The sequence below is a fragment of the Schistocerca serialis genome, chromosome 7 (genome assembly GCF_023864345.2).
Source record: "Schistocerca serialis cubense isolate TAMUIC-IGC-003099 chromosome 7, iqSchSeri2.2, whole genome shotgun sequence".
Lineage (NCBI taxonomy): Eukaryota > Metazoa > Arthropoda > Insecta > Orthoptera > Acrididae > Schistocerca > Schistocerca serialis.
The window spans coordinates 38362346-38374855 of record NC_064644.1 but is presented as its reverse complement, the minus strand read 5'-3'; the positions used below and the strand labels follow the sequence as shown (position 1 = coordinate 38374855).

Sequence of the window (12510 nt, the reverse complement as noted above, 5' to 3'; positions counted from 1 at the left end):
GGGCTATGCGAGAGGCATTCAATGAATTCAAAAGTAAAGTTCTATGTACTGACTTGGCAGAAAATCCTAAGAAATTTTGGTCTTATGTCAAAGCAGTAGGTGGATCAAAACAAAATGTCCAGACACTCTGTGACCAAAATGGAACTGAAACGGAGGATGACAGACTAAAGGCCGAAATACTAAATGACTTTTTCCAAAGCTGTTTCACACAGGAAGACTGCACTGTTGTTCCTTCTCTAGATTGTTGCACAGATGACAAAATGGTAGATATCAAAATAGATGACAGAGGGATAGAAAAACAATTAAAATCGCTCAAAAGATGAAAGGCCATTGGACCTGATGGGATACCAGTTCAATTTTACACAGAGTACGTGAAGGAACTTGCCCCCCTTCTCGCAGCAGTGTACCGCAGGTCTCTAGAAGAGCTTAGCATTCCAAAGAATTGGAAAAGGGCACAGGTCATCCCCGTTTTCAAGAAGGGACATTGAACGGATTTGCAGAACTATAGACTTATATCTCTAACGTCGATCAGTTGTAGAATTTTGGAACACACATTATGTTCCAGTATAATGACTTTTCTGGAGACTAGAAATCTACTCTGTAGGAATCAACATGGGTTTCGAAAAAGACGATTGTGTGAAACCTGCTCGCGCTATTCATCCACGAGACTCAGAGGGCCATAGACACAGATTCCCAGGTAGATGCCGTGTTTCTTGACTTCCGCAAGGCATTCAAAACAGTTCCCCACAGTCGTTTAATGAACAAAGTAAGAGCAGACCAATTGTGTGATTGGATTGAAAAGTTCCTAGGTAACAGAACACAGCATGTCGTTCTCAATGGAGAGAAGTCTTCCGAAGTGAGAGTGATTTCAGGTGTGCCACAGGGGAGTGTCGTAGGACTGTTGCTGTTCACAATATACATAAATGACCTTGTGGATAATATCAGAAGTTCACTGAGGCTTTTTGCGGATGATGCTGTAGTATATCGAGAGGTTGTAACAATGGAAAATTGTACTGAAATGCAGGAGGATCTGCAATGAATTGTCACATGGTGCAGGGAATGGCAATTGAACCTCAATGTAGACAAGTGTAATGTGCTGTGAATACATAGAAAGAAAAATACTTTATCATTTAGCTACAATATAGCAGGTCAGCAACTGGAACCAGTTAATTCCATAAATTATCTGGGAGTAGGCATTAGGAGTGATTTAAAATGGAATGATCATATAAAGCTGGTCGTCAGTAAAGCTGATGCCAGACTGACATTTATTGGAAGAATCCTAAGGAAATGCGGTCCGAAAACAAAGGAAGTAGGTAACAGTACACTTGTTCACCCACTGCTTGAATATTGCTCACCAGTGTGGGATCCGTACCAGATAGGGTTGATGGAAGAGATAGAGAAGATCCAACTGAGAGCAGCGCGCTTTGTTACAGTATCATTTAGTAATCGTGAAAGCATTATGGAGATGATAGATAAACTCCAGTGGAAGACTCTGCAGGAGAGATGCTCAGTAGCTTGGTATGGGCTTTTGTTGAAGTTTCGAGAACATACCTTCACCAAGACGAAAGTATGTGGGTTTTAAGGGAGAAATGTCTGCTTGTGTCTGTGTATGTGCGGATGGATGTGTGTGTGTGTGTGTGTGTGTGTGTGTGTGTGTGTGTGTGTGTGTGTGTGTGTGTATACCTGTCCTTTTTTTCCCCCCCTAAGGTAAGTCTTTCCACTCCCGGGATTGGCATGACTCCTTACCCTCTCCCTTAAAACCCACATCCTTTCGTCTTTCCCTCTCCATCCCTCTTTCCTGATGAAGTAACCGTTGGTTGCGAAAGCTTGAATTTTGTGTGTATGTTTGTGTTTGTTTGTGTCTATCAACATGCCAGCACTTTCGTTTGGTAAGTTACATCATCTTTGTTTTTAGATATATTTTTCCCACGTGGAATGTTTCCCTATATTATATTCAAAATATTTTCTTACATTTTCTTATACTGTTTCAGTTCAGTCACATTTCGTAGGCCAAACAGTCTGCCAGAACTTGGGTAGACTAGATGGTAAGCATTCGGATGTGGGTTGTCCCGAATTGTGAAAGGTCCAATGTACGTGTCAAAAAACTTTTTTAATTCACTGCAGATGGCTTTAGATTTCTTTTGTGTTTTAACAAGGACTAAGTCATCAATTTTAAATTGTGTAGGGTTCAATCTTTTATCATGTCTATGTTTCCTTATGTCACCTTGAGATTTCATGGTTTTCCTTCAATTTCCTCTCTCTGTTGAATACTTAATGGTTTGCAGACATGGAAATCAATGAAATCACTAATTGTATGTGGTTGTTTGCTATTTTACTGTATTTCATAAGGTGAAAAACCTGTTGAGGAATGCTGCAGGCTGTTTATAACATTTTCAAATTTCTCGTCATAACCAATCCAACTAGCATGATTAATATTACAGTATGTTCTAAAGAATCGCCCAATTTCTCTCATGTATCTCTCTGAAGGGTTTCCCGATGGATAATAGGCTGAAATAAGAATGTGGTTTATCCTTTCATCTTCAATAAAAGCTTTCCATAGTCCAGAAGTAAATTGAGTCCCATTATCAGGGTTTTCCTACCCTGCCAAAATAGTCCCCCTCTGATTTTTGAAATAATACTGTTGATGTTTGCTTTGCAAAGAGGGTATAACTTAATGAATTTTGAAAAAACATCAACCGTAAGAAAGATGTAGCAATAGCCTGCTTTGGTCTTGGTTAAGCTCAATATGAGTCCAAGCGACTGACCTGTGTTGTTCTTTTGGCAAGATGTTCTGCATCAATCCTCTACAAGTTTGGTTGGATACTTTTACTCTTTGGCACCTGTCACAAGCTTTCAAAATTTTTCTAACTCTCCTGGCTAAATTGTTAAAGTATACATTCTCTTGGATTTTCTGGATACACTTTTGAATTCCACAATGGCCAAAACTTTCAAGAATGTATTTGATGAGTACATCAATGTATTGATCAGGCCAACATAATTTCCATACATCACTATCTACACTACTTCTCTTGAATAGAATCCCCTTGTAAATTCTGTAATAATATCCTATTTTCTCATGTCCCCTTTTTCCTAGATAACTTTTGACCAGTTTACAGTTCTTGTCATGGTTCTGATTCCCACAGATGTCATTACAAATGTCTCTAATCTCTTGTTCATAGTCCACCCCCCTTAAATACATAATGCTGATTGGTCGACAAAAGTGCCTCACCATCTAGTAATTTCTCTATAAATTTTATCTTAACAGTGTCAGACATTTCAAAACTGAACTGTTCCTTGCAGAATTGTGAAAAGTCTTTTGGGTGTAGTTTGTTATCTCCTGGGTAAGTTTTAATTGGGAAATTTCCCCAGACCCCATTAACACTACTAATAATGAATAATGAGCATATGGCATTGGTGGCCAGGAGACCACTTGCGGGGCGGTTCGGCCGCCGCTCCACAAGTTCTTTAACGCCACTATGGCGACTTGCGAGTGTATGAGGAGGAAATGATGATGAAAGACACACAACACCTAGTCATCTCGAGGCAGAGAAAATCCACAGTTTTTTTTCTTACATTAACTACCCTACTGCCAATTTCTGTGACCTTTCTGTCAGTATCAGTTTTGAAAGTCTCAATTTTGTTTCCAAAAAATCATTTCATCTGGTCAAATTCAGTTCTCAATTGAGAATTTTCCTTATTTACAAAATCAGCAATATTTTTAAATTTTGACTGGTTGTTTGAAATTTCATTAGTTAAATTTGTTTCAAAATTTACAATTTTGCCCTCAACAGTCAAGTACTAAGTGCTTTATGACTTGACTCAAAAGTAATTTGCCACTTTTTGAAAGTTTGCTTAGTTTGTGCTATCTGCCCCAAATTTGCATTAATTTTTGATTTTAAACCACTCACAGCCTTTGAAATCGAACTGTCAATCCTCAAATTTCGACTTACAGCTTGTAGTTTTGTCTGAGAACTGTCAGTTTGTTGGCTCAAATTTCAACTTAATACTGCCTGAATACTTTCAATTCTTGAATTTATTTCTGCCTGAGAATTTTCAATTCTTGAATTTATTTCTACCTGAGGGTTGTCAGTTTTTGATTTTAAGTCTGAAAACCTCTTTTCTAATTCTGTCAACATTCTTACACTGTCAGAAACACTTTCACTAATATCTCATCATGTTATAGATGTGCTCATATTTACTGATAAACCACTGTCATTGACACCAGATTCTGAATCATTCTCCATAATAAACTAGAAATTTTAGAATGTAAGTACAAGGGCGTTCAAAAAGTTTTGCACAGTCATCTCTAAATTTTTTTATTTTTTGCAGGAGGAGAATGAAATTTTTTGTAAACATATTTGGAACATTTATCTGTACATTGAACCTACTCAATGTAGCCTCCATCTGCTGTAATGCATCTGGCCCAACATTCTTTCCATGATGTAAATTCACTTTGGTAAAATTCTGGGGATTGACTTTTACACCATTGCTTGACACAGGAAATAAGGTCTTTCTCATTATCAAATTTTTTACTGCACAGGTGGGCCTTCAGATGATCAAAGAGGCAAAAATCATATGGAGCCAAGACCGGACTGTAGGGAGAATGAGGAACAATTTTCCAACCCATTTTCCTGACTTTCTCCTGCGTCATAAGGGCTGTATGGGGTTTGGCATTGTCATGGTGTAGTCTGATGAGCTGACCCTGTATGGGGTTTGGCATTGTCATGGTGAAGTCTGATGAGCTGACCCTGAAGCTGTAGTCTGTGGGTCTTGATAGCACATTGCAGCTTGTCCAATGACAAACAGTAATGGTCCCAGTTAATTGTGGAGCCAGGTTCCAAAAAGTCAATGAAAATCCATCACCGATCGTTGTCGCAACCTGACATCTACTTCATGGTCCATTATGGCTCACCTGTAAATAAAAGAAAATACGTTTATATACCAACTCATAGCTAAATGTCCCAAGTAGTTTACAAAAAATTCCATTCTCCTTCTTCAAAAAATAAAAAAATTAGAGACGACTGTGCAAAACTTTTTGAATGTCCTTTGTATTTATCTGTGTGTCCGTCGTCGGTCGTTGGTGTCCATGTTTTCGAAATTCCTTCAGTTCCAGAATGGTTCATTAGGTAATTTCACTCTTCATGCGCTCCCAAAGTAAACGTATTTTCTTCTGAAAAATACAGTGGTATTTCATAAATCCTCTGATCTTCCATCAATTAAAATGTAACCAGGTCCAGAAGCCCAGTTCCAACATCAAATCTACCGTAACTTCTCATACCAGCTGTATTCACCAAATCTAATGTAGCAATCCCATCAATTCAGGTTTAAGATGCTACAGCTGATCGTACCATGTTTTACATTTTTGGAGGTGATAACTTTGCTGCAGAAAGTCTTAGGTCACTACCAGACGTACACAAATTAATCTGTTGACAACACTTGTTCGAGAGGTGTAAGATATACAAAAGAGATACTTTTTTTTTTACTTATCTTGATTTTATCTTCTTGTTGTTTTTGGCTCCAAATTTTGTTGTGTCTAGGGGTACATTCTTGAGGCTGTAATTTTTATAACATTCTGGGTTCTTGTTGAACTGAATAACTGATGATGATTTTGCTTGTTGCTATTAATATATTTTATTTTATCCCATTCTTCCAATTCACACTGGCTTTACTGTTTTCACCTCTATCACACCACAAATTACATTGTTGTTGAGAAACTTAGAAAAATATCTACTTCCATCAGAGGCACTACCTACATTCTGTGGCACTAACTACATTGCAAAAGAGTTTACAAAGCAAAAGAGTTTACAAACGTTCTTGACAATAGAAGAATCTTTGCTCAAATATATCACTATTTTGTAAATAAAACCAGAAATAAATTTAATGATTCACATTAGATTGTACAATTACTAATATGAATTTTAAGTATACCAGAAATTTCGTAATTTCAAATATTTTTAAAAGAAGAGTAATTTTAACTGTACATACATAGTACTAACAAATTAATGTCTTTTTATACATTTTAGCCCAAAAAATAACACATTGTACACAAAGTCATACGAAGTTCATTCAGTTAGACAGCTGATAAAATGTTCACCTATACAAGAATAGGTAGTATACATGGTATTAGTTATTTCTATAAAAAAAAGTTAATGTTAGAGGAGGGTGACCCATTGTAAACCACAGTCCATCCCCTAAATACTGATCTGGGCCTAATAATCCTACCTGCTGACAAAGGCTCCACCACTGTCTTTTGAACCACAAGGATTGTCTATCTACCTACCACCACCACCACCACCACCACCACCTACTCCTGTCCAGTCTTAAGCATCTCCTAACCTCCCAGTCATGTGATCTACAAGCTAAGCTGCAACCAGTGTCCCGCATTCTACTTGGGTATGAAAACCAACAAGCTGTCTGTCCTCATGAATGACTACTAACAAACTATCTCAAGAAGCAGCAGGACCACCCAGTTGCTGAGGACACTGCCTAACACAATGTTCTTCATTTTAACAACTGCTTCACAGCCTGTGCCATCTGAACTGTAGTATAGCCTATGTTCACATAACTGTCCTGGCCTCAACCTTCATTAGTCATTGTCCTTCACCAACCTGTCCCAATCTCTGTTCCCACTCCAGCACAGCACAGCTCTCTATCCCACCAATGCACTCACAGTCATCTTACTTCTCTCCTTTCCTGATGCCCCCCACCCCCACCCCACCCCTCTCCTGCCAACTGCATGTAGCTCTGTGTGTGTGTGTGTGTGTGTGTGTGTGTGTGTGTGTGTGTGTGTAAGTACAATCTAACTTCTGCACCATTTCAGTGCAGTAATGTGTTCATTGTAAATAACTATTACAGTAGTTGTATTACACAATTATTACCTTATAAATAAATAAAAAATCTATTTTATTTTAAATTCAGTGCGTTAGTATTTGTAAAATGACTCTTTCATATGGTGTTCATTAAAAAATGACGATCATTCCACTTGGGACCTGTGGAATGGTACATCAGCTTATTTGTTTTAGTTGTAAATATTTGTCATGTATTGTTGTTTTTCCGACATGTTCTACATCCTGGAGGACCTCCTCACTATGGATCAATTGGAATGAAAGTAAATCTAATCTAATCCAAAAAAGTCATGTGTCAATTCTTTTCAGTCGTGGTGCTTACAGCATTGATGTTTCATGGAAACAGCTTATTTGGTCATCCTTCTTGAAATTCACCGCTGGCAATTTGTAAACCAATTGTAAACAGTTGTTTCTGAAAGTGATTGATTATTGAAGGTTGAGTGTAGTGGTGTGAGCAATTGTTTTGAGTTAGGCCTTTACAATATTTGTAAAAAATCATCCTACAAAAAGAATCTTCAAGTGAATTGCCTCAGGTTCTTTTCTTCCCCAGCATTGATCATCTAAACTCCTGCTGTAAACAAACAAGTTACCCAGTTTCTGCACTGCCATTGTTTTAACAACAATAAATGACAGGTTTTAAAACAATATCAGTGTCATATCTCAATAGAGCCATCTACTTGCCACATGAAAAAGTTAAAAGGCAACCTTCTCAAGTGGACAAGACTCTCATGTTTCCATCTTTTTACCTTAAGGAGAAACACTATAATATTGTGATAACATATTGTAATATTATCTGTTCACACCATGAGAAAATAGTGTAAGTAGCAGTTTAGTTTGACAAAATAACATCTAAATTTGGTCCTGCTTTTGCCTCATTGTGATATCTCTGTGGTGACATGTCATTATTCTGTGTCATTTCAGCTGCTCTAAATTCAGTGAACACTGCTGAAGTAATACCTGCCTGGAAGTAAAACAAATGTGCCTCTGATCTCTAACTGGAGAGATACACTCATATATTAACTTTGCATGACATAATAAGTTTTTCTTGTGCAGGAAAAGATTATTGTCAGATGTGTTCATCTTCAGGTTACGGAAAGTTCCACTACCTCCTCCTGACAGTTTGCGGATTTGTTAGCACTAGTGAGGAAATGGATGTCATCTCCATGTCTTTCATTCTCCCATCAGCACAATGTGATCTCAATCTCAACACACAGACTAAAGGATGGCTCAACAGCATAATATTCATAGGTAAGTGAGAAAGCTTTCCTCGTGTTAAGTATTGTTTTCTCAGTTATAAATGTAATGATTCTTAAAAAAAAACTCAAAATTGAATTGATATTTGTTGTATTATTTATGATACAATTGTACTTTTATTGAGTTTTAATATAACTATTATTCACTTTCATTGAGGTTTAATAGAAATTGGAGTGAAGACATTTTGTGGTAGAACACTATAAATGTGACATAAACATTTCCCAAAAACGTTTGTAAATAATCTGTATAAGCATTGCTTTCTCTCCACCAAACCTGTTTACAAGTAGATACAATTTAAATATTCATTTTACTTGTTAATACACATGTAATATTTATGAACTGGTAACTTCTGTCTTGAAATTTTGATGCATGATGTTTGTTCATTGTAAGTGATTCAATGTGGAGACCTATTTGTTGTCTTTGTTCAAACACAGGATTTTCTGCTTGGATGCTTCTCTTTATTCCCCCCATGATTGATGTAAACTCATCCTAAAGTTTAGTTTCCCTGCAAGTGTGCCATTTCAGATGCATGGTTTAGTTTCCTTTTCTATTTGCCATGACTACACAGTTTCTAGACAAATGGCTCTGAGCACCATAGGACTTACCATCTGAGGTCATCAGTCCCTGTTTCTAGACATCGGTACTGTTTTGTGGTGTTGATGTTATACCCATCACCTCATTAACTACACCCGTTTGGGGTCATTCCTTCATTATTTGTACTATATCTCTAAGCATCATTTATTCGCTTGTCCACCTTTCCTCACAACAAAAAAATTGCTTTCAATCCTTAACACTCCAAATTTTCTATGTTTTATTGTGTTATCAGCACTGCTGCAAATTGTTCTACCTCTGAGTTTGCTAAGTAAATCTGTTCTTCTGCCTCATATTGCATCATAATTAAGAAAAAAAGCCACAGAGTTCATCAACCTTTCAACAGGTCTAATATACTCCTCTATTCTTTTTTGTTTTGTGGCAGTTTTTCATCTAAACACCCTGTTTTACATATTCTGTTCACTAGCTACCCCTGCCATTATCCTTTCTGCTTCCTCTCCCATTATCAAGTGATTTATTCCTGAATGCTTTACTTCATATCCCACTGAACTCTCCTTTCTTCTGATGACAGCTTTCTATAAAGTGCTCTCATGTTTTTGCTTACATGTACAACTTAATGTCAGTAGCAAAAGATGATCATGCTAAGAGCTGAGAGAAGAGTCCTTAATTACATTTTTCGTTAGTGTGAATTAAGGAAATCAAACAGGACTGATAAATATCTCCAACTGAGCATTCACACAGTACTGTTGTCGGTACTTGTAAGGTAACACTCTTGATGAATCACTTCATGGGGAACAAATACGGATTGGCTGAGCGCAAAACAGCACTGCAGACAGCCTAGTACAGTTTGCTACCCTCTCTACTAAATTTTTACTGTGGTTCGTACAATGACTGACCAGTAAATGATGCTGTTGACAATAGGCCTCTGCTGGTACATGATCGTCACTCAAGCTGGTTGTGATGATACCAAATTTGTAGAATTAGGATTGAGGCTGTTACGAGCATAGTCCTACCATGACTTAGCACGCTTCACTTGTTTCACAAAACTCTTTGTGCTGTGGCAGGTGAGAGTACTGTGAGAAGAGTTGTCAGAGTTCCTACTGCCATATGCAGTCAGTGTTCCTGCCCAGGTGAAAGAGTGTTGGGGAGCAGTGGACTGAGGGACCTTGGGCAATGCTTTCATACTGTATGGCATGCCTGGTTCAAATGGCTCTGAGCACTATGGGACTTAACATCTACGGTCATCAGTCCCCTAGAACTTAGAACTACTTAAACCTAACTAACCTAAGGACAGCACACAACACCCAGTATGGCACGCCTGGCTACTTCTACGTCAGCACTTCAGTACATACCATTTGGCTAAAGAGATAATAATGTGGACCAAAAATACCCAACTGCTTCTGTTACCTTTTATGTGCTGAAGGATATGATTCTTTGATAGGCTACTACAGTTGCAAGAAGAGCTCAGTAACATCAAATTGGACATCAAGTTTTATTACGGAGGAGAAGATCAAGTAGGAAGCTCAGGTGCAGAGTTTGTTGTAAACAATAAAATTAAATACTCATTTTAAAAATAAGCAAAAGAAATTCTGTTGAAATCATTCAAGTCTACATAACAACAGGCTCACATTCTGACAATACTGGAGAAGATCTCTACAATGAGTTGCGAAATCTGTGAAGTTGCAGCAAATACCACTACCAGATAATAATGGGGAATTTTAATGCAAAACTAGGATAAAAACTAAAGAGTGATTCTTGCTCACATTGACTCACTTTGTTGATAATAACCCTTCTCCTTGTTGATAATGGATTGTTTCATCACTAGCATTACTTAATAATCAGTTGAGTGAATTTTGTTTAGTACAATGAATTGAGCTGCCACTATTAGTTCATTACGTTATTTGTCAAAAAGTCTTATTGAATTATAGTAATAAAATCATGCCACATCATTCAAATAAAACTTCAATCTTGGGCACATTCCCTATGTGTAGATTATTGTTCAGTGTTGTTCCAACACAAAACCCTGAATTTAAATACACTACTTGGCTTTCTTAAACCCCCAATTTGAGACTGACCACATCTCAAGACTCCACATTAATGACAGCAATGCTGCTGCATGCTAAAAAATAAGTAGTTGTAAAACTTATTGTTGAGCCCAGAGATGCATAACCACATTGTGTTGCACCTCCCAGAGGTTGTATTTGTTCCCATATCAATAAAGATACAGCACTGGTAAACTATGAACGTGATAGCAGAAATGACAGGATGGTACGTTATTGGAAATCTCTACGAAACAAAATGTTTGTTCCAAACACATTCTTCCAGAGAGATGTAGAGAGAGAAAGAAAAATATGAACTTGGTAAGGGCTAAATAGAAATAAAAATGCAATTGATTATGTTTTATGAAATAGAAAAGAAACTGTACAAAATGTAATTGTTGTAAGCTACTATCAAATTACAAGTGAACATGGCTTTGTAACATCCAGAGTAAAAATAAATACAAAGAAAAAATAGGTTCATCTGGTAGGAGTTCAAAAAATGTGTAAATTATGAAAATTTATTTAAGGATAGAATGATATACCTTAGAAAATAAAGGTTATCCAGATACAAACAAAAGGGGCAATTATTTAAGATATCGCAGGTATCAAAAAAGCAAAAGAAAAGAAGCTATCAAATGGAACAAGGCAATTATTATAGAGTAGGAAAGAGTTTCAAGTGTACGTTAATGGGAACATACACTCTAAGACAAAAAAAAGATGCACCATGAAGGAATTATTCAAAAGGGACAGAAATCAGTAGATGTGATGTATGTGTACACACAAACAAATAATTACTGGTTATGAAAAATTGGATGATTTATTCAAGAATATAAGCTTCACAAATTGAGCAAGTCAATAATGTTTTGGTGCATCTCTGCCCCTTATGCAAGCAGTTATTCGACTTGGCGTTGATGGAGTTGTTGGATGTCCTCCAGAGAGATATTGTGCCAAATTCTGTCCAACTGGCACATTAGATTGTCAAAATTCTGAGCTGATTGGAGAGCCCTGTCCTTAATGCTCCAAACATTCTCAGTTGAGGAGAGATTTGGTGATCTTGTTGGCTAGGATAGGGCTTGGCAAGCATCAAGAAAAGCAGTAGAAACTCTCACCATGTGCGGGTGGGCATTACTTTGCTGAAATGTAAGTCCTGGATGGCTTGCCATGAAGGGCCACGGAACAGTGGAATATTGTCAATGTACTGCTGTGCTGTAAGGATGCCATAGGTGACAACCAAAGAGGTCCTGCTATGAAACGAAATGACAGTGAAGGCCATCACTTCTGGTTGTTGGGCTGTAAGGCAGACAACAGTTGGGTTGGTATCCCACCACTGTCTGGAGTGACTCCAGACGTATCTTCCTTCTGTAAGCTCATTGACTGGAGTAGAATTGTCTTCAGTGATGAGTCCTGCTTCAAACTGAGACTTGATGACCAGCAAAGAGGTGTCTGGAGATGACCTAGACAGCAGCGGGATACCATCCGACTTTCGCCCACCATAGAACCTGACAGCAAGGAGTGATAGTTGGCGGTGCCATTTCTTTTCATAGCAGGACCCCTTTGGTTGTCATCCATGGCACCATTACAGCATATCAGCATGTTGATGACATTCTATGCCCTGTTTTGTTGTCCTTCATGACAAATCATCCTGGGCTTACACTTCAGTAAGATAATACCTGCCCGCACACGACGAGAGTTTCTACTGCTTGTCTTCATGCTTGGCAAACTCTACCTTGGGGAGCAAGGTTGCCGGATCTCTCCCAATGTAGACTTTTTGGAGCATTATGTTGATCTGACATGCCAAGTGGACAGAATTTAGCACGATT

The 12510-nt window shown here is 37.8% G+C and overlaps 1 protein-coding gene across 3 annotated transcripts in view; it reads left to right on the top strand.

Moving 5' to 3' along the window:
- The window catches only part of LOC126412554 (synaptic vesicle glycoprotein 2B), a 556944-nt gene that overhangs the window by 498491 nt on the left and 45943 nt on the right, over positions 1 to 12510 (top strand). For all 3 annotated transcript variants that reach the window (XM_050082206.1, XM_050082205.1, XM_050082207.1), the window contains one exon: positions 7932 to 8093. In XM_050082206.1, the coding sequence (XP_049938163.1) occupies positions 7932 to 8093 (162 nt within the window). The remainder of the gene's footprint in view (positions 1 to 7931; positions 8094 to 12510) is intronic.